Raw genomic sequence first — 23,305 nt, forward strand, 5'->3', positions numbered from 1 at the left:
CTGAGGGACGCATGGGCAGTTTGTTGTCTTGGCTTTGTCAGGGTTCAGTGGCAATCCTTTTGTTGAAATGGTTCTGCTTCGGGGTTTCTGATGTGATTCTGACCCCCGTTTTCCACACACACACCACCTCCAAGAACTGACCATGATTCCTTTTGGGGGCAGTCCACCTCGTAGTCCTTTTTCTCCACCAAGTTGATCCTACCCTGGCAGGTTCTCTGGTGGAACTTTCAGCTGCCTTCTGTACCTCGCATTTGAAACGTGCAGGAGCTTGAGGCATCCATCCCATGTTCTAGGAGCCGGGAACATGTCTCAGACCTGTTTGGTGCCCTCTTCCACTGCTGTGCTGTGGCCTCATGAGCTACAGTCTCCCTTGAGGTCTCCAAGTGGGGATCAGGTAAACGTTTCTACCTTTGACGATCTCCTCCCCCTATCGCTTGTCTATCCTTTAATCTCTGTGCTCCATATGTATCCCAACTCTGATCTAGCAATCAGCAGTCACTCTGTTCCATTCATTCTTCCATGGATGCCATTGCCTGGGGGCGCTGTGGAACCATGTGGGTAGAGGAGGGATTGAAGGACTATACCTGGGCAGCTCTGACTATGGGATCAGGCAGCTACACGACAATCAGATTGTCATCACTAAGCATAAGACGTGAAATATTTTGCTAAAAGAGCCTGTTTGGTTCTTTGTGAGAGTCACTTCCAAGTTCCCCTAGCTTGGTATGGGCTCGACCCTAAAGGGGGACTTGGGTATGTGCCATGTCCTGGGGAGTGAGGAGAGGATAACAGTGTTCTGTCAAATTCGTAACAACTCTGTGAGGTAGGCACAGACTTGGCCAGAGCTAGACGATTGGTAAAGAACCAGCTGAGATGAAAATCATTATATGACGGGTTTCAAATCTCAGACTCTTTTTAAAAAAACATTTTTTTCTTTTAGGCCACGCCACATGGCATGCGGGATCTTAGGTCCCCAACCAGGGATCGAACCTGTGCCCCATGCAGTGGACGCGCGGGAGCCTAACCACTGGACCGCCAGGGAATTCCCGTGAAATTTTAGACTCTTTTCACTAGACCATGCTGCCGCCACCATTATTCTTTTCTTTCTGAAATAAAAGGGTTGCAAATGGAAGAGTGTAGAAGTCTCTTCATGCCCTGATGTTCTGAACTTCACTACATAGAGGTCAGCAGAAGGAGAAGCGGTTGGGATCTCTTCCGTGCCCCAGTTAAGCAAAACCATGCCTCTCACCCAAAAGGAGCAGGGAAAAGTTCTGGCCGGATGTTTCCTGCTACTCTTAGATACAACTGTCTTCCTGGCCTTTACATGAGGAAGCTGACTTGCTTTTTGCTCTGGAGTCTTCCTACCACCTCCAGGTCTCTACATTTGCCTCAAGCTTGCCCTAACAAAATTGGCTGTTTTTAGTACTGAAATGGGACTGTTTGGGGAACTGAAAGTGACTGTAAACCTTTATATTTTCTACGGGAACCAGGACATTATGCTACATGCTATGGATTTAGTCCAAGCATACCCCACAGTTCGTTTTGTTTTAATACATTTATTTATTTATTTATTTACTTACTTATTTTTGGCTGCATTGGGTCTTCGTTGCTGCGCATGGGCTTTCTTAAGTTACGGCGAGCGGGGGCTACTCTTTGTTGCGGTGCGTGGGCTTCTCATTGCAGTGGCTTCTCGTTGCAGAGCAGGGGCTCTAGGCGCACGGGCTTCAGTACTTGTGGCACGCGGGCTCAGTAGTTGTGGCTCACAGGCTCTAGAGCGCAGGCTCAGTAGTTGTGGCGCACGGGCTTAGTTGCTCCGCGGCATGTGGGATCTTCCCGGACCAGGGCTCGAACCCGTGTCCCCTGCATTGGCAGGCGGATTCTTAACCACTGTGCCACCAGGGAAGCCCCACAGTTCGGTTTTGAAGGTGTGGGGGTGAGCAGGAATAAAGTTATTTTCTGCTTATACCCTGAGAATTCAGGATGTTCAGTGAGCCAGTTCCTCTTAGTTCCCAGAACACAATAGATCTGAGATCTGGTGGTCTGGAGCCTGGGAATCTCATCCTGGCTCTGACCTTTTCCCAAGACTTTTAAGCCTTTTAAAAGTCTCAGATGGATTCTGTGTAGCAGAGGTGGTTTTATCTACTTAGCAGATCATGATGTTGCTGGAAGAAGCAAAGCCTGGTGGTTAAGAGTATAGGCGCCTAACCCTGATTGCCAGCGTCAGAATCTTGGCTCCCTACCCTGTGCATTTATGACATTGGACAGGTTAAAGTCTCTTTTGCCTCAGTTTCTTCAAATGTAAAATGGAGAGAATGATAATATCTGTCTCATGTGGCTCTTGTGAGGATTAAATGAGAGAACCCATGCAAAGCCCTTAGCACAGTGTCTAGTCTATGATGAACCCTCAACCAACGTTAGATATTTTTCTGTTTAAAATACTTTCAACACTTCAGAAGAAAGGTGCTAGTCAAACCTATGATACAAATAGAAACTATCCCCCCTGCCGCCCCTAATACATTTACTTCCATCCTGTTGAGGCTTGTAAACTCAACACTTTCTTTTCTCTTTTGCAAAATACAAGCTGTTCCAGCAGCTCTTCGCATCAGATCCAGAGTGTTTCATGCCGTCCTTGGGATTTTGTGAGAGATGTTTTGGAAGTACCTTTTAAGAAACTACACTGGTTGGAACTGATGCTCAAGCTTTGCTATAAGTGTAGAAAACTTCCGAGCTCCTGTCCTGTGGAACTGGAGAGGGCAGCTGGAGGCGATCCAAAGGAGAGGATAGATTCCAGCCCAAGAAGCCTTCTTCTGGCCAAGAGGGGTGGGCACGGGGAAAATGAAGCCTGGAGGGAGGTCAAAGAGGAAAGTGAGTGTAGGGGCTGGGAATGATTATCCAAGAGCAGATATGGGTCCAGAGCTATTCACAGAGGCGACAAGAGCCCTTTCCGTCTTGCCTCTGTTCAGGTTTAATAGTGAACTTACTGCCAATGTCCTGAAGAAAGGGTGAGAGGGTGAGGAGTGCTGCCCCAGAAACTGCCTTACAGACTTCCATCCTCTCCTATCTCCAGGCCCAGTGTGAAAAAGATTCAAAGAAATTCCTTTGGCTCCCAGAAGAAAAACGACTCTCCAGCTCTGATCTTGCTAGATGGGAGTTCCTCTTCTCCTTATCCTGAAAAAGGAAAAAAACCTTATATTTATATCATGCTTCATTACTTTCAAGCAATTTCATAGACACAATCTCATCTGAGGGAGGAGAAAGTTGAGGCCATTAGGGTACACAAAGTTTGTCCATTATCAAGTATTTCCTAAGTCTGACTCCAAAGCTTATATTAGGTTGGCTCTTTTAAGAATTCTAGTGGGCGAATACTGTAATCATGATTAATATCACCACCATCAAACATATATTTAAAAATCCTACTCTACTAGTTTGAATAGCATTAAAATCAGTGGAATGTCTTTAAAGGAATTTTTTCATGTGCCTGTTAAGTGGGCCTTAGTTTAGATGTGGGCAACTATCTCATACATAGGGGATTTCATTAACGGTTTCATAAGCATCTTCCATTCTCACTTCACCTTTCTTCATCTCTTCTGGATGACCGTATTCTAGTTCCCTCCCCCTGCCCTCTTCTAACCAGCTTGTCCCTTGACCTACCTCAGGTGGGGAAGTATTCACTGACTGGGAACTGCTAACTCTTAGCAATCTAGCCATCACCTCCCCAGTTGGAACTTGCTGCTTCAAGGAAAAGGACCTTGTAATCAGAGTAATTGGAATTTTCGTATCAGAAAGATGTTTATATGCTCGAGTTCGAGGCCTGGGAGACGTAGCAGTAAGTAATGTATGAGCCCTCCAAGGAGGTGGGTAAAGATGGAATCTGGAGCCCAAGGAGGAGGATTATATTGATTCCACACACACTGTCTCAGGTATCATTTGTAGAGTTTGTCTTTGTATTAATCATGTTTTTATATTTTTCATACTTCATGATGTTTTGACATCTTAGGGGTCTTGCTTGTAGGGGATAGGCTGCCCCTCTCAGAGCTGGCTAATTTCTAGACATTGCAAACCAACTTCCTTTTGATTACAATTTTCCTATGCAAACCAACCAATCCAAAGCCCACATCCCAGTCCCCTTCATTTAACTCCCAGGCACCAAGCCCCCATCTTCCCTGCTGTTATCACCTCAGGGCCAAGTCAGCTAGACTGGACAGCTAGAGGCCAGTCCTATGGCCCAGAGCCTGCCGAAATTATTCAGACTATCCAAGCCTAAGTTTCCTCCAGCTTTCCTAAACTGCCTAATCCATTCCTTCCTCAGAAACCACAGTAGTGTCTGAGGGTCATGCTGTCTCCTCTCTCCTTCTGCCTCCTGACTGACCTGGTGCTTCCCCACGGGCCCTGCGTGGTGTGGCCTGCCCCCTTCCCTTGCTATAAGCTCTTCTTTCAAAGGCAGTTGTCTCTGTGTCTGCCACCTTACCATACCAGAGTAAAACAAATCCCAGGTACAGGTCTTAAAACGGTGTTAATGATTTCAGCATTTAAAATGAAAGCCAGTGTTACTTTCTACTCCGGCAGGTGATTAAGCACAATTTGAGTTGGTTCTACATGTTTCTTCAGTATTGGCTGGAGTCAGGCAGTCCTTGCATGATCTCTGGCTAGACAGCCTTTCTGGAAGTGGGCTGTGTAGTTTGGCTGCCAGGCCTTTACACATGCTTTGCTGAGGTTTGTATGAGTGAGCTTGGTGCTCTTTGGGCCAAATTAGACATCTCTAAAGTCATCTCTGGCTCCAGCATCATATTATTTAGAAATAGCAGTATCATTTGGCACTGTTGATCACTCCATCCTTGAAATTGTCTTTCCTTGGTTTCCATGACATCATGTTCTCTTGGATTTTCTTCTACTTTTTTGATTGCTCTTTTTAAAAAACTCCTGTGCATTCCTTTTCCTCTGCCTAGCCTTTATTTTTTTTTGAAAACATTTATTGAATAAATAATGCATATATATGTTTAAGGAAAGTATTAAAAAAAGTAAAAGTTTGCTCCACCTCTGTCACCCAGTTCCACAGACTCTTAATTTGATTACAAATGTGTGTGTGTGTGAGGGTGTAAAACTATAGGACATACACAAGCACACACATATGCTCATACACACATGATATTCTGTGTGTTTTTGTGTGTAAATGCTATCATACCGTAACATTTATTTATTCACTCATTCTTTAACAATTTACTGCTGTTTACTAATTAGCAGCTACTACATGCCGGACACTGTTTAGACCCCGGGAAGACCATGTGAGTAAAGTAGACAATTTTCATAGAGTTTATATTCTGTTGGGAGGAAGAGACAATTTAAAAGAAAGTCATTTAAAAGAAAGTCAGAGAATTTTCAGTAATGAGAGATGATTAGAATTTAAAGTGTGCTAATGTGAGAGAGGACAGACAGGTGACATGTAGGGTGCCCAGCGAGGGCCTCTCTGAGAAGCCAGTATCTGAGCCAAGACGGCATCTGCATGATGAAGAGCGGCATTTCAGGAGTGGACATAATAAGGAAAAGGCCAGAATCAAAGATGGGCCAGAATCAAGGATGACTCCTTAGTACATACTTTCATGTACCTTGCTTTTTCATTTAATAGCATGTATGAGAGATGGTTTCAGGTCTATAACAGATAGAACTGCTTCATTCTCTTTAGCAATTGCATAAGATTCCATTATAGGGATAAAACCATAATTTATTTCATCAGTCACATACTGCTGTTTAAAAAATCTTTAATCTTTTGCTGATGCAAGTAATGCTGAGATAAATATTTTTGAATATACATGTTTGTCCACAAGGCAAATACATTGGTAAGGTCAAACTCCCGAAGTAGAGTTATTGGAACAAATGATATGTTCTTTAATTCTCATTTTAATTGATGTACACAATTGGCCTCCATAGAATTGAACAAATATATTATACCACCAACTCTGTATGAGGGAGTCTGTTGTAAATATCCTCCGAACTCTGTGTTCACATTTTTGAGCAGGAAGTGCTCTAAATAGCATTGTCTAATTTTATTTTGCATTCCTCTTATGAGTGAGGTTGAAACTCTTTTCCTGTTTAAAATCCATTTGCATTTCCTTTTCTGTGAACTGTCTATTCATATCCTTTGCCCATTTTTCTTTGTGATTGTTAGTCTTTTTCTCATTGATTGGCAAAAGTTTCTTATGTATTAATGAAATGAACCTCTTTCATACATTAGATATGATCTTCCCAGTTTCTCTTTTCATTTTGTTTAGGGTAGTGTCCCAGGAATGAAGTTTTTACTTTATTAATATAGTTAATAAATTATGCATTTGTGTCATACTTAGACAGTCATCCATCCTTCAGTGTTGGTCTTCCTCAGAGTCCTATCTTGGAACTGCTCTGTTCTTCCTCTGCTCACTCTCCCTGGATCATCTCAGCCGTGTCAGTTGCCACTGATGTGTGGATGATTTCTAAATATGTTTCTCCTGACACATACCCAACTGCCAAGTGTACATCTGCACAGCCCAGGTCAACATAATCAATACTGAACTCATCATTTCAACTTCGTCCTGTATTCAGACTGGTCACTCTTCCTGGGTACTCCATCTCAGTGAGCCCAATGTGTCATTTTTTCCAGATCAGATAATCTATATCATCAGTGAATCCTTTTTTCCTTTTATCCCTAAGCATTCAATCTGCAGTAAATTCTATTATATCTACCTTCTAAATATTTCTCAAATCTGTCCATTTCTCTCCATTTCCATTACCACTTACCTAAAATGGGCCAACATCATCTCTAACCTGTGTTTCTACACTAGCTTCCTAATAAATATACTTTCTGTCATGTCCTTCTTCAATTCTTTCTCTACACAGTAGTCAGAATGTTCAGACTGGATCATATCACTCCCCTGCTTAAATATCTTCAGTGGTTTCTCTTTTTTCTTCTTCTCCTTCTCCTTCTCTTCCTCCTGCTTTTTTCTCCTTTCCCTCCTCTTTATTCTCATTCTTCTTTAGGGTAAAATCCAAACTCTTTAACATGGCATACAAGGCTTACACGATCTGGCCTGCATTTGTACCTCTAGCATAACCTCTTAATACCTCTCAGCACACAGCACCCCCCTTCCCAACATCACCATCAATAAGAATCAGTCCTCTTGACAAGTCCTTGGACTGTATCATGGCCTCGTACCTTGGGGCATTTGCACATGCTGTTCCCTTTGCCTGGACTCTCCTTTCTCAGCTTTGTCTGGCTCTAGCTATCACAACGTGCCCTTAGATCTTACACATTACTTCTTCCATAACCTCCTGATGCTCCCACCACCCCAAGACCAGGCACAATGCTTCCAACAGGATCTTGTCACACCATAGTACTCATCACTTAGTAATGCAGTGCCTATTTATTTGCCTGAATCCCCTAGCAGATTTCAAGCTCCACGTGGACCTCACCTTCATCGCTCCAATAATTTGGAATGCCATGTTAGGTATACAGTGGCATTTGATCAGAGTTGAATCCTTAACTCTCCAGTCGCTGGCATGGAACCATCACTCAATAAACAGTTATTTGTTGCACGTATGGATGAAGGAATAAATTTTAGAATTTTCCTAATGTAGCCTAAGTTTTGTGCCAGTTTGTTCGCTTTACTATAGGATATATTGATGTAGTAACACTGCCTAGAAATAGTCACATTGAGGGAATTTCTCCAGTCAGTTTTACAAGGCAGAGTGTTTAGTAACTCTTCCTTTTAACGTCTCCTCACTTTATCTTTGACGGTAATATCTCCACCCAGCTACCGAGGTAGATGAGAGCACGTCAGTGCGCCCCTGCTCTTGTGCTACGTGGTAGAATTCCCTTCCACTTCACCCCAGAGCCTTCAGGAGACATCCTTCAGATATTCATCCTGGGGGTAGAGGGGAAGAAGTCTCTCTGATTCACTGAGGCACGCCAGTATTATTTGTCTTAAATAGTAATTTTTATATATGAGTAATATCCACTGAAAATGATTATGAGAAATTTGGAAAATATATAATCAATAAAATATAAATCACCTGTAATCTTATCACATAAAGAGCAATTATTAGCTTTCTGGTGGGTGGCATCACTTCCTTGTCTCAGTAGCTGTCTGTAGTCTCAAATCTGTCCCCCCTCTTGAATCTCTCCCCTGAGCTCTAAACTGGTGTATTTGCTTCCTCAGTCGCCATCTTCGCTGGCTTGTCCTGGCAGCATCTCAAGTCCACACGTTCTAAGCAGAAGTCCCCATCCTCCTCCCTCCTCACTTGCACCTGCTCCTGTGTCCTTTTCAGCGATTGTACCACCATCCACCTGGTGACCTAGGTTAGAAATGATCCTTAGCTTCTCTTTCTTCCTCGCCCTCATATCCAACCAAGATTCTGTGGTTTCCTCCTCCTGCATATCTCTTTATTCTTTCCATGTCCCTTAATCAGCTGTGTCAACACTCTGGTCCAGACTCCATCACCTCTCTCCTGTAATATGGCAACAGCGTCCATGGGTCTCCATGCCTCCAGTCCATTCGCCACACTGTGGCCAGAGTGACCACCCAAGGAGGGGCAAGCTGTCGTATCACTCTATGAACTCAAATCCTTCAGCCCTTTACAAGGACCTTCCCGAAATGCCCCAGCCCCTGTTTAACCAGTTCCATTTAGAGCATTCTTCACTCTCCTCTTCACTTGGCTGACCTCTACCCATCCTACAGTTCTCCACTGAGCCGTCTTTGCCCCCCAAGAAGTTTTCCCTGACTCCCCTCTCCCCTGGAAAAGTCTAGCATGAGCCCCTCCACCCATCTCCTGTTTTCTCCTCACATCTGTCCTCTCTCCCCGTGAGCTCCCTGGGGCATGAGTTGTGCCTTCTTTGTCACTACAAGCCTGCTACCTTGCCCAAGCCCAGCACATGGGAAGAACTCTACAGGTGCTGATGGATCCACTCAAATCAGGTCTAGGGTTCTTATTCCACACAGAACTGGCGGAGGATGGGGAAACTGTTGGGAGACTCTCTTAGAGGGACACTTTTCCAGATTCTCTTTTCTGAATCCGGTTCTTGAGCTCTCCCGGTGGCGTCCTCAGTGCAGACACCTGCTGATAGGGGGAAGTTTAGGGAGCAGAGCCGCCCCCCCTGGCCTCGTCCCTGCCGGCTATCATGGCTCACACAGATCCTGCCCTGGGGTTCAGCACCCAGCGGGTGGCGGCCATGATTTTGCCGTTGCGCAGGCTGTAGATGAGCGGGTAGAGCAGCGGCGTGACGTTGGTGTAGGCCCGCGCCAGCGTGCGATCCTGCCGTGGGGAGTAGCTGGCCTTGGGCCGCATGTACGTGAAGGTGGAGCAGCCGTAGTGGAGGAAGGTGACGGCCAGGTCTGAGGCACAGGTGGAGGCAGCCTTGCGCCCGCCGCGTGGGGAGCGCAGGTGGCTCAGGGCGGCGGCGATGGCGCCATGGAAGGCCAGGATGAGCAGCGAGGGCCGCAGCAGCAACACCAGGCAGGCGCCCAGCAGACGCAGCTCCTCCGCGTAGCTCTGCGTGCAGGCCAGGTGCAGCAGCGCTGTGATGTCGCCGAAGAAAGGCACTAGCAGGTGGGAGCCGCAGAAAGGCAGGTTGAAGACGGCCACCGTGAGCCCCACGGACACCGCCAGTCCCCCGAGGCAGCAGCAGGCCAGGGCCAGCCGCGTGCACAGCCCAGGTGCCACCACCGCCGCGTAGCACAGCGGGTGTCAGATGGCCACGTAGCGGTCATAGGCCATAGCGGCCAGCAGGAAGCACTCGGCCCCGCCCAGAGCCACAAACATCTGCACCTGAACAGTGCAGCCCAGGAAGGAGATGGGGCTGCCTCGGCCGCGGCCTGGCGAGGCCAGGTGGGCCAGGAAGCGGGCCACCACTGCCAGCATGTAGCAGAGCTCGACAGCTGACAGCTGGCACAGGAAGAGTAGCATGGGCGACCGGCTGGGCACTGAGGCCACGGCCACCAGGATGAGCAGGTTCCCGCTCGGGGTAGCCAGGTGCACGGCCAGCAGCAGCAGGAAGAGCATGGGCCCCAGGTGGGGAGGCTCTGCGAAGCCCTGCGGGAGAAAGCCACAGGGCATGGTGGCATTGCGGGCGCTGTCCACGCACTGGCTGCCCAGGGGTACCTGTGGGAAAGAAATGTGGGAAGGGAGAGGTTGTGGGCTACGCTCCTCGGGCGCTGCTGGTGAAGAAAGGGCTGGGTGGAATTTAGAGGGTAGGAGGGAGTAGGGCTGCAGAGAGGGAGGTGGGTTGATGGGTCCATTCCCATCCTCCCTCCCCATGAAGGAGTCTTATTAACTTGTTCTAAACAATGGTCCAGTTTTTCCTGCCTCTGGGCTAGAATTCTTACAGGTGCTTTCTCAACATGCTGCTTCCAAAGAAACCTTGATTTTAGGCCCTTCCTTTACAGTGCATCTCTCCTGACCTCCGCCTATGGAGAATCCCCTCTCTTCAGACTCCACGTATGTCGTGGGTCCTATACAGCCACCGGTATTAGTCCACCTCAGCCTCAGCTCCCCGAGGCAGGAACTGTGTCTTTAGGCTCTATTTCCTCCTCCCTGCTCTACTCTGCCACTTCTGAGTTGCTTGTCTGGTGTCTCAGAATCACAAAGACGTAATGCAGATGAGGATCTTAGCCATCATCTCATTCAGCCTCAAAATTTTAAAGAGAAAAAAAAAAAAAAAGCTGGGGAGGAGCAGGATGAAGGGCTTAACTGCTCACAGAAGGTTAGGACCAGAATCTGCATTCCTGAGGCTGAATCCAGAAATTCCCACGACCCCATCTGAGGTTGGTAAAAAAGGTCACTGGCACCAGTCAGTCAGTCCATATTGATTTAGCCTTAAATAGAGACCCGAGTCTGTGCCTGGCACTGAGGCAGACACTTAGGCAGCAGGGGATGGTTAGCAGAGAGGCCTAACCGGGCACATCAGGAACAATATGTCCTAACAGTCTTATTAATACTCTGCCAGCATGAGAAAAAGTGATGTGTATGTGTTTTAACTCGCCCTTCAGAGGGAGCAGTACATTCCAGATACGCTGTCGGAACACAGTCTCTTTCTAAGCATTATCCAGTGACTCATGCAGGCAACATTTGGAGAACATTTGATAGCATGTAGGTTGGCTGCAATTGTTATAAACCTCTGGAGTCAGGGAACATGAGGTGGTAAGAAATTCAAGGCCATGACAACTAGAGGAGGACGTTTGATTTTTCCAGTAGTTCTTAATGCTATCTCTTTTTAATTTTAATTGTAAGTTCAACCATTATTTCCTCTTAGTGACTCTGAGTCACTGTCTATAATCAGTGTTGGAAGTGGAGTTTGTGCCCGTTGTTACACTACAGAGTACAACGGCAATAAAGCTGGGCCACGGGCGACAGGTAAATTGGATGCAAGAACCAGAAAGAATGCAAAGAGCTTGGTTTTTGCTATTAATGCTCCTTTCTGAGATAGTTCTGGGGATTTCTATCTATCAGCGTCAACCTGTGCTCTCTCTTTTGTCATCCGAGGGGAATGCCTTCAAACAGATGTTTGCATTGCAATGGAGGAGGAATAGGGTGGGGTTGTGGGTGGGTCTGAGGGATGTGGAATCACTTCCCATCATTTTCCCCCCAACATTCAGCCACCTGGACAAATTTAACAAACCTGCGTGGAGTGCCTCTTCCCTGCCAGGTGTCATAGCTGTGGGTATGACCAAGAGAGAGAAGGCTGACTGTCCTGGAGGTTCAGACAGGACGAAGCTGTTGAAGTAACCGGCTCTCTTCGCTCTGCCTCTGCTTACCCCTCGGTCTTTTACTTCTTCCTTTCATCTCCTTAGAGAAGCAGGGTGTTGGGGGTAGAGAAACACAGACAGTCCAGTTCTTTCGCCTTCATGCTCATGCTTCACAGAAATGGAGATGACGTGGAAGGCCGGGCAGTGGCTCCAGTAACTCTAAGCTCAAGGTATACCACGTTTACAAACAAGGCCATGGAATGCAAGCCAGACAGTTTAGTTCAATCAAAAGGAGACTGAGGAGTATTTCTACTTTGTCTAGAGTTTTTAGGAGGATTTGTCACAAACTGTAGGAATGTATGTTAGAAATGTCTTTTCCCTGGGAGGGAGAAGGGAAACAGACACTTTCACAACTTCAACAATTTGGTCTGTTCAAAACCAGGCTCCAGCCTAGTAGGAGAAGCTACAGAGGGAAAAGAAAACACCCCCTTCCTCCTCCAGCGCCAGAAGGTCTATATTCTCACTCTTCAACAGTAATAGCTAAGAGAGTGTCAGGCAAATGCTCATAAGGACTTAATACATTTAACTCACTTAATCCTAGCAACAATCTGATGAGGTATGTGAACTCTTATTGTACCTATCTTACCGGTGAGGAAATTGAGGCCTAAAAGAGTTAAATGTCATGAAGCTAGTTAGCAGCAAAGCCAGGTTTTCACTCAAGCAGTTTAGTCCCTGCTAGTCCATGGTCTTATCCACTATACTGTCTTCCTTACTTATCACTCTCCTAAAAATTCTTCTCACATAAGACACAACCTCTTCCCACATCTCCTACCTTCCCCTGTCCAGAACTTACCTGTACTCTCCTAGGCATTTCTATTCTCAGATTTCCCTTTGCTGACATTTCTTCTGAGGACATGTGGATGTGAGCAGTAATACAGATCATCTAAGATAGCAAATCTAAAAATAATTTCTCCTTAGCCTTGACATTCTTCATTCCTGTTGTTACTGTTCTGACAGATCTGCTTTCCTAATTGTGTAAGGCTTCATGGAGCACCCACAGATTAATGGCTGGCTGGTGGCCCGGGACATCTGGATGCGGCTGGAAGCCTTGCTGGGCTGGGGCCATAGATCTGGGATTTGATTTTCACTGTGTAGAATAATTAAAATTATCTGTAATAATGATGTTTTTTAATCAGTCATTTAATAGCCAATTGAAACACTTCTAAGGAGAGGTTGTGGGGAGATTTGAAAGGCAGACAGATCAGGCTCCTCTGGGTCTTGAAGATTCCATAAAATGCTGAACTAGCTTGAAGGTCAAATGGTCCAGATCCTCATGCTATAGCAAGAGATGCCCCATAGAGGACATACAACCAGCCTGGGACCTCACCACTGTCTGTTGGCAGCAGAACTGGACTCTCAACTCCTGTTTGATGGTTCTATTTCTGCCAGAATTGTCTTCCAGAGTAGACCTGAGTCCACTGATCTAGTATTAAAATTGTTTACAAAAACACCAGAGGAGAGTTCACAGAAAAATCAGATCATTGTCCCATAGGAGGTTAAATTTAAAGTTGTACCTATGCCTGAATTTCCATAATTTGACTTAATAACCTGTCATGAGCATCTGGTCTATGAATTTATACAAATTGTTCTGAAATCTATTTTTGTCCAGTGCTTTTTTTTAAGGGAAAACACACACCATGCATTCAAAAGATTTTTCCTTTTTCTTTTCCTTACTCCTCAGTGAAGTAGAAAGGCTCCCCACAGCCTAAATTTTTGCTTTGTTATTTGATGGGTGCTTGATTTGGGTTGGGGACAAGCTAATTAACACTTCGGAAACCTTGCCTCCTCACTGTTGAATGGGGGTTGTAACAAAGGAGGGACGTGTGAGTATTCCGTGAGACAGCATGCAAAAACTAGCACAAAACCCCACACAGAGCAGGTGCACAACAAGACTAAAAAATATTCTCATCTCTGTCCTTCATGCCTTGACAGGCTTAGATTGTATTTCTTCTGAATATTCATCTTTCCACCGTGAAAATCTCCTCACCCCTTGATGGTGTCTCTTCAGGTGCCTTTTCCGTCTTTCTGGGATCCAAGAAACAAAGGTATACATAGTACTCTGGATTTAGGGAAGAATACTTTTCTCATGGGGAGAAAAGTAGAGATAGACATAAATAAGTCTATCTCTATCTATGATCATTATCATTACCATCATCTTTCTCCCCCCACCTCTCTATCTTTCAACTTTTTTTTTCTCTTTGGTTTCCTATCATCTTTATAAGACTGTACAGACTATGGAAGAAGACATCTATGAATTCAAATCCTGGCTCAACCACTTCTAGCCACATTACCTGTGGGTAATGTACTCAATTCCCCTGATCCTCAGTCTCTTTACATCTAAGTGGAGATAACGGTATCTAATTCATAGGCACTCTACAAAGGAAGCTCACAGCACAGTGCTGGGCACAAAGCGGACATGAAGAGATGGTTATTAATCACATCATGTTATAACCCAACTTCTGCAGTATGATGTCAGCCTTTGGGCTCCACCTGCAGAGCAGCTGACAACTGTAATTACTATAATGACTCCTTTTCCTATGTCATGAGCCTTTTCCTTGGTTTATGACAGATAACTTGAAACTCAATTAACATATATTTGCATTATTATATATTTCAAATTTAGATGTGTGTTCTGAAATAAAATCCCTTGAATTAAAAAACTCATTTACCTTTTTCTTGCTTTGTCACGCAAAATCACATCTTTTAGTGTGTTTTTTTTTTCTCATCAGTTTGGTAATTTCTTTACTCCAAGGAGCTAAATATCATCTTTGGTTGTAAAAATTTCACTGTGCTCCTTCTTCCAACCGTTTATAATCTCAGCCTCAACCCTGAGACAACCCTGGGACATGAGCCTCTTTTCTGGCATGATGTTTCTGTCTTGTGAACCATTATCTCTTACATGATAAAGCGGTCTACTGAGTCCCCATGACTAAATTTGGTAAGATAGCTTGTCAAAGCTTTTGAAAGTCTAAATAAAAGAAGTCCTTGCTAGTTTCTTGTTGGCATCTTTATCCCCTAAAAGCATTTAAGTAGATTTAATAGGGAATGTTTTCCTTACACAAACATTCTTGCTTTTCTCCTTTTACAGCGTTTTCTGAAGTATTTGTTGATCCTACATGTTATAAAAATGAGATGCCCTTGATATTTCTGTGTCTGCTCTGGAGCCCTTCTTAAAATGATGGTTACAATTCTGAGTCTTTTAGTTCTCTAGCTCTGGGTCGATATGTTACCTTGGGTTTTGCATTTTGGCCAACATTTTCTCCTCAGTTTCCTGACGATTCAGAGTTACATGACAATATGTGCACTTGTGTTAAGAGATCCCTGAATAGTTGCCACTGTTAGTTCTCTTTTCTCCAGAAATCAATTGTGGGATTAAAACTTTGAGTAAAGTGTCATTTCAGGTGCGCTGGTCTCTTTTATTTTCATCTGGAGAGGACATTTGAACCATACAAATCTAGGAGTCCTGCTGATTTTAGAGCTGGCTCTCTGCCTTTAATGCTTTTAAAGAAACTCTCTGCTTGAACAAAGCAGCACCCATTTAAACTAATATCTCTGACCCAGGCTTCCGCCAGAGGAAGAAGGATATGCTTCAAACATGAGCCCTTTAATCTTCAACATCAAAATTGTCCGGCAAAGAGACTGTCCCAATTCTGGAATTGTGAAGGTCAACTTTATCACACATAAATGCATGATCATTGTGCTGTTACATATTTTTTAAAGTATTCTAGGCCTAAGGGTCAGTTACTTTGTCTACTTGAATAAATATTTGCAGTTTTGCTCTATAAAAAGTCTAATTTGGGACTTCCCTGGTGGTGCAGAGGTTAAGAGTTCGCCTGCTGGTGCAGGGGACATGGGTTCGATCCCTGGTCCAGGAAGATCCCACATGCCATGGGGCAGCTAGGCCCGTGCACCACAACTACTGAGCCTGAGCTCTAGAGCCTGTGTGCCACAACTACTGAGCCCTCGTGCTGCAACTACCGAAGCCCGTGCATCTAGAGCCCGTGCTCCGCAACAAGAGAAGCCACCGCAGTGAGAAGGCTGCACACCCCAAGAGTAGCCCCCGCTCGCTGCAACTAGAGACAGCTGGCACATAGCAGCGAAGACCCAACACAGACAAAAAAAAAAAATCTAATTTGTTTTCAAAATTTATTTAAAAAAATCAGCTGTCGTTTTCCATGAATTTGGTTTTAGTAGGTTTGAGAATACTTTTAATTTCTAACTTCGTCTTGTGCTACAAAATAGAGAATTCCCTCAAAAACCCAGAAGCCTCTGTTTCTTATTGGCCACAGACTGAGAGTTGGAACTAAGTAATGGGGCAAAGCAGCTGCATGGATGAGGAAATCAAGGCTACCTCAGTTCTGTCAGGGTATTTTCATGATTCATTAAAATGGGAAAAAAAAAAACATGGTTAAGGAAAAAATGTTGATTTCCTCGGCCAGCCACCTTCCAGGAGAGAGAGCTTCTGATATCTTTGGAATATTGTCTCAGAAAGCCATGGGCGCCTCAGAAAACCTATCATCTGCAAGAGTCATGTGCATAATTTTGGCTTCAGGACCTTTTCCAATAGGACACTCCCCCTACCATCCTACTGCTTACCCCTGAGTTTCTAGAAGAGACTCCTGCGGTTGCTGAGAAAGAGGAACAAATTACTAGATGAAATAAGATGGAATGCACAGGATTCAGCCTGCCCAAGTGTGGGCTCTGATGGGGGACTGGGTCTTCTTCAAGGGAAGCCCTGTGGCCGGTGTCTGGGGCCTAGGGATTTAGTGCTTTGTCCAGGACGGGAGCATACATGGAGCTTTTCCTGTCATGGTATCATCAGTGGTCAAATTTTTGTGTCCCATGAGGTAGGATGATAATCATAGGTAACACCTTTTTGAATACTTTCTTTTCTGCCTCTGAGAGTTGAAGAATTCATATTTTCTTCAATTCTGTTCTTACATATTATTCTAAAGAAACAAGATATCATTGGATGCCTCTCGCCATGAAAACTTCTGTTCATTTGAGAAGACAGAACTCTCCCATTTTTAGATGAGAAAGCTGAGGCAGAAGAGATGCATTGGGGCAAAGTCATTCAATAAAAATAGAAGCAGAACCTAACAGTCCTGGCATTTGTAGCTGCCTCGTGTTTCTCAAGCCCAGCCCTACCTCAGTGCACCCAAGATTGAAGGGTTCCACGGGTTACAGCACCTTGAGCACCGGGTGCTCCATGGTTTCTTGCTGTGAGGCACCAGATCTGATCTAAGGAGGGTGGTCTTTCTCTCACCAGCGGTTATCTCTTTTGGGTAAACCTACTCGGGAAGTATTTTTATTTCCTTATTTTCATACTCTGCTCTCGATGTTTCCCTCTCTTCCTCTGCCCTCCTACCCCACAGTCTTCTTACCTGGGCTCAGAGACAAGGGTGACTTGGAGATGGGTGGAGAGGAGGTTCAGATCATGGTGACTGGAGATTAGAGAGATCACAGGCAAAATGAAAAACAGCAGACTCTAGAGCTGCAGTGGGCAGGTGTAGAGGAGAAGGGCTTGAAAGGAGAAGAATGAGGGATGGAGACGCTGGAGAGGGGCGAGCGCCTGGAGGGGATTTCCCACAGCAGTTTCTGATTCGCTGTGTCTGGTCGGTACTATAACCTTAGCCTGCTTTATATCCTGGAGAGTTGGGAGGATGGGGAGGAGAAGGTTATACTAGTCCCTTCCAGAGGGAGGGCAAGAGAAAAAGCATCCTGTGATTAATTCTCTCGTCATAAAATCTCTCCTCAAGGTTGGAGACCTAGGAGGGCTTGGCACACGTGCAGTGACTTTGCAGCTGTCCAGAGAGAAACAACTCCCTATTTCATACTGACCACCTGCCGAGTTCTCTCTGCCCCACTGGTGCCACAGTCTTTCCCTAGAGTGTTCCATACTCCTCTGTCATCACAGCAGTTCTCATCTGTGCATGTGGTAGTTCTAGAACCTGTGGAGAAGGATCGGGTACCCGATAGGTCTAAGCTGTGTTAGTTTGTCCCATGTCTAGAGCAGGAAGCTAGCTGGATGTTGAGATGCATGAATGAATTGTCTTTAACTCTCACATGTGTCCAAGGACCCCAGAAACTGCACTAGGAAGCTTCCACCACGGGATACTCCTGACAACTCTGGCAGGTCCCTCTAAGTTTGAGAGCTGAAGACTTGCTCTTGATTTCCCGGTTATTATCCTGCCTGTCCACCTGTGTATATGCACCAGAATCACAGGACTGTAGAGGTCATTTGCTGCAGTTCATTTACTCGTTCACTCATACTTTGATTTAATTATTCAACACATGATGCTTATTGAGTACCTACTATGTGCCAGCCTTTGATCTAAGTACTGGGGTATAGATCAAGGAGCAAAACAGACAAAAATGTCTGTCTTCATGAAGCTTACATTCCAGGGAGAAGAGATAGACAATAGCCAAATTAGGTAAATTATATGGCATATTTGAAAGTAAGTCCAATGGAAAAAAATAAAGGAGGATAGGAAATGTGAGGGGGTGACACGCAATTTTAAATAGGATGTTTGAGGAAGGCTTTAGTGGAAAGGAGACATTTGATGCAAAATTTGAAGGAGGTAAAGAAGTGAATCATGTGGCTATCTGGGGGAAGAACATTCAAAGCAGAATTAGTCAGAGATCCTGAATGGAGAGCAGGTCAGGTGTGCCTGAGGCACAGGGAGGGAGCCCAGTGTGGCTGCGGTGAAGTGAGGACAGAATAGTGGCAGATGAGGTCAGGAAGGCTGTGGACAGCCAGTAAGAGGTGCCTTGCAGGGGATTGTGAGAGACTGGCTGAAAGACTGAAATGATGTAAAAAAGGTCAGTCTGGTTGCTGTGTTGAGAATAGACTTTAGCGGGGCAGGGTGGAAGCAGAAATCAGCAATGCAGTAATCCAGGTGAGGGAATATATGATCTAGATGAGAATAGCAATAGAAGTGGGAAGACATGGTTGGGTTTTGAATGCATTTGATTTATTATTTCTTTTTTAAAAATACATTTTAAATGTAGAGCCAGCAGAATTTCCTGATGGGTTGGATATGGGATGTGAAAGAGAGAGGCCAGAATGATTTTCTACCTGAGCAACAGGAAGAATAGAGGTATCATTACCTGAGATGAGGAAGGCCTCAGATGGAGCAAGTTTGGGAAGAAAGAGTGGTCAGAAGTTCAATGTGGGGCATATTAAGTTTGAGATGCCTGTTGGGTGTCCAAGTGGATCTGTTTAATTGACATACAATCTGCAGTTCACAGAAGTTCAAGTCAGAGGTGTAAATTTGAAGTCATCAATTATAGGTGATACTTTAAGTTATGAAACTGGGTGAGATCGTTATAGGAATGAGTATAGTTAGAGAAAAGAAAGGGTCCCAAAACTGATTTCAGGGGTTCTCCAAAATTAGGGCTTTAGGAAGATGAAAAGAAACCAGAAAGGGAGAACATGCGGGGAGTCTATAGTCTCCATTTTTCAGCTCGGTAAACCATATAATTGTGTCTGCCTATCACCAAATTTGCACATCTCCATCATGGAATATTTACATGGAGAATGATTCCATGATATAGTAGGATGACTTCCCCCATTGATAACAAACGATTATTTCAATCCCTACATAATTCTTCTGTTAAAGGTAATGTGGAGGGTTGAATGGTGTTCTTACAGGGAGCAGTGGACCTTCCTCTTCCCTTTTCCCCTTCTTCATAAAGTGTAAGGAGTTATACCAGAGGCTGGAAGTGAGGGCAGAACCCAAACCCCATGGTGAAGGAAAGAGTTGGAAACAAAAACTTCTGGGTTCTAAAATTGTAGATTTCTTTCCCCAATTTTTTTTTCTCTGTATACGTTAGGAAGTAATTTACTTTGTGTGAGCCTTAGTTCACATGATTAAGTATAAGAATGATAATACAACCTGTGTCTAATTAGCAGATTTTGTTTTGACATTTTATTTTTAACAGTTTTATTGAAGTATAATTGAAATACAAAGAAAACTGTACACATTTAATTTGTTCAATGTGATGTGTTTGGACGTATGCAAACACCCATGATACCATCACCGTAATTCAGGGAATAGACATAACACAACACCTCCCAGAAGTTTCTTTGGGTCTCTCTTGCTCTCTTTCTCTCTCCCTCTTTTTATTTTTGGCGGCAAGGACATTTAACATGAGGTCTACCCTCTTAACCTCTTAACAGATTTTGAATACAGTGTTGTTATCTATAGACATGATGTTGTACAACAGATCTCTAGTATTTACTCACCAAGCATAACTGAAATTTTTACCCTTTGAATAACAACTCCCCATTTTCCCCATCCCTCAGTCCATGGCAACCACTATTGTATTCCCTTCTTCTATGAGTTAGACTACTTTAGATTTTTCATATATGTGGAATTAAACAAACTGATATTTCTCCCATCTTATAGAAAATCTTTCTTGGTCCTATTTTTTCATCTAGTTACCATTTTTGTGTACTTGGAGAAAATCCTTAGGAGAGTTGTGTGCAGTTGCTCTCTATACTTCCTCTCCTCTTATTCTTTTTAAAAATAGCACTTCATTGAAAAAGCAACAACAAAATAACAGCTTATTGAGGTATGATTGACATGTAAAATGCTGTTTGGAGATTTTAAATGAGATCTTACTTATGAAAACTTTTATAAAACCTAAAGTACTCCATAAATGTCACTTATAATTATTATTATGTTGAAGAGCCTTGATCAACATATTTTCTAAACAGAACTCCATCCTGCCTTTCCCTGGCACTGAGTTTCAGCATGTAGAGTACCCTCCCATTCTCATTCTTTTTATGCCCATAGTTTCCCTGTAAAATGAGAAGCAGTTGGGAAGGGACTCAGTCTGGACAGGCCTCCTTAGTGGTCAGGACTCACGGATGTGACGATACCGTTCACAAACAGCAGTGTATCATGGTTCAGAATTTTGGGAATGGTGCCAAGAGGATCTTGGACATAATTTACAGGATGTATAAGCCCTGACCTAAAGCAAAATTTACCAGTGACAGGCGTTTAGAGTTTTATACATAACATTTTCTTTGGCTGGAGTCTGGCTTTATTTAAAGAGTTGTGTCAACACAGGGATTGTCTGCTTGGGCCCAGGGATTCCTCAGAGTGTTGGTGCCTCTGTCGCCTCTTGGAAGGTTGGGATGAGTTTTCTCAGACTCAGAATTATGTGGGATCTGTGTTTGAACAAAGACTGGAAATACTTACATCATCTCTACATTCCTCAGCCATTTGTCACCAGATTGCAAATCCCTGCTTCTAGGGAGAAAAGATACTGCTGCTCTCTGACTTCAGCAGAGAAGAGGTCAGTCAGGTTATTGAGTTTGATGAATATCTATGGCCCTAAGGAGGAAAAGTTAATTTCTTTGCGGGTTTTGCATAATTTTTTGGGTAAATTTATAGAAATACAGGTGATAGGAAAAGAGCAATAAACTTAAAGTATCAAAAATAAATGCAATTATAATGCTACATAAAGAAATCAAGAGCACAGAAAAGAAACAAAACATCATAAACAGAACCTTAAGTTGATTCTCTGGCGATTCTAGGAAGACAGACAAACTTCTGGAATTTTCACCATGGAAAAGTGAGAAAAGATACAAATGAATTAAAAAATGAAAAGGTAGAAGTTAAAATAGATATAGTAGAGATTAAAAATAATAAAGTAATATTATTAAATAGTATTTATGGATGCAGGTGACACATATCTGAAAATAAAAGCCTAATTGGCCCAAGAAGAAATAGAAAATTTGTATAGAATTACGATCATTAATGACCTAGAGCTGCTACTGAAAATATAACCCCTCTGCCCTTCTCACTACTCCGATGGAAAATACTTTTACTGATGGACTTTACCAAACTTTCAAGATGAATATAAATATAATAATAAATATAAATAAAATAGAATGTAAATATACTATAAAGTATATAATCCACATATGTTTTTCCAGAAAATGAAAAAAAGCAAGAAAAATTGCCCAACTCATTTTATGACATTTGCATAACCTAGATTTAAAATAATTCTTATTAGTATATTATGTAAAACGTATACACTAATTTTACGGATGAAAACATTTAAAAATATTATCCAAGGAAATTTAACATTTTTTTAAAAAACAACATATTTTTACCAAGGGACAATTTTCCCAGGAATACACAGATGATTCAACCTCAGAAAAATCTATAAATTCACTCTCATGTTGGTTGACTAAAGGAAAACAGAGTTATCTCAATATACATGAAAAAAACCATGAGAATTCTTAGAAAGCTAGAACTAGAGAGGAACTTCATACCTAATAAAAACTACATATAAAAATTCTACAACAAATGTGGTATTTAATGGAATCTGAGGCACTTCTTCTAAAATCAGGAGCAAGATACATACTATAAGTATAAATGATACTTAACAGCACAGTACTTACAATTCTAGCCAATACAAAAGGAATGAAAATAATTGATATGGAGAATATAATTATTTGCTGACGATATGATCAGTTACATTTAAAATCCGAGAAAATTAATAGGCAAATGAGTCACACCAATAAGAAAGTTCAGCAAGATTTCCTAATATAAGATTTACATATAAATAAATTTTTTCTAAACCAGCAGTAATCAATTAGAAAATATCATAAAAAATAAGATACCGTTACGGTAGCAACACATTATAAAATATATAGGAATTAATTTAACAAAATGCACAAGAGCTTTGTAAAGAAAAATATATAAGACTCTAGTAAAGGACAAGAAAGGAACTCTAAATAAAGGTAGAAACCATATTCATGAATGGGTCATTAAAAATGCCTTTTTTCCTTGTAAAAATGTCACCTTTTCCAAGTTTGAGATATATTAAATGCATTTCCAGTAATAATTATGATAGGAAACATGAGGCACATTAGTATATTGGTTTAAATATACATATAGAAAAATAAAGACTCTAAAATAACTAATAAAAATGTAAAATTTTAAACATTTTTTCAAAGAGGAAAGAGTAAAGAGGATGAGTAACCCTCCAGATATTGACATACTGCAAAGCATCAATTAGTAAAACACATTGATACACATTTGTATAAGAAAAAAATGGGCATTTGGTAAAAGATTGACACCTCAGAAACAGACCCATAAATTCAGGTGAACTTGGTAAAAAAAATTGATGGATTTGAGTACATTAAATATAACTATTTTGGTTAACAAAGGACAACCAACATAAGTAGAAATAATAGTCCAGGAAGTGATACTTGTATCATCAATAATAAAAAATGTATTGAGTTATTTAAGGAAATATCACTAATTAATTTTAAGAAAACAAAAGTGGACAAAGGATGTGATCAAGCTGTTCAAGAAGAGGAATTTGAATGAACAAGAAGTCATTGAAGAGATTGTCAGCATTGCTTTCAGCCAGGGAGAATAGCATTGAAATAGCCATGCAATCCCTCTTTTTTCTTTCTCCGTCATCACTGCTATGACTTGGATACTTGGCCTTCATTTTTTTTTCTTTTTTTAAGATTTTTATTGGAGTATAATTGCTTTATAATGGTGTGTTAG

The 23,305-nt window shown here is 42.8% G+C and overlaps 1 protein-coding gene and 1 long non-coding RNA gene across 3 annotated transcripts in view; one reads left to right on the forward strand and one right to left on the reverse strand.

The window, feature by feature from the left end:
- LOC109549748 (uncharacterized) overlaps nucleotides 1-23,305 on the forward strand; it is a 339,321-nt gene that overhangs the window by 47,826 nt on the left and 268,190 nt on the right. The gene's annotated exons all lie outside the window — the stretch shown is intronic.
- On the reverse strand, nucleotides 5,758-10,257 carry LOC117313633 (olfactory receptor 10AC1-like). The gene is given in 1 exon segment (XM_033863405.2): nucleotides 5,758-10,257. A coding segment is annotated over 1 exon segment (930 nt). The 5' UTR covers nucleotides 10,078-10,257; the 3' UTR covers nucleotides 5,758-9,147.

Source organism: Tursiops truncatus, chromosome 9 (genome assembly GCF_011762595.2).
Source record: "Tursiops truncatus isolate mTurTru1 chromosome 9, mTurTru1.mat.Y, whole genome shotgun sequence".
Taxonomy (NCBI): Eukaryota; Metazoa; Chordata; class Mammalia; order Artiodactyla; family Delphinidae; genus Tursiops; species Tursiops truncatus.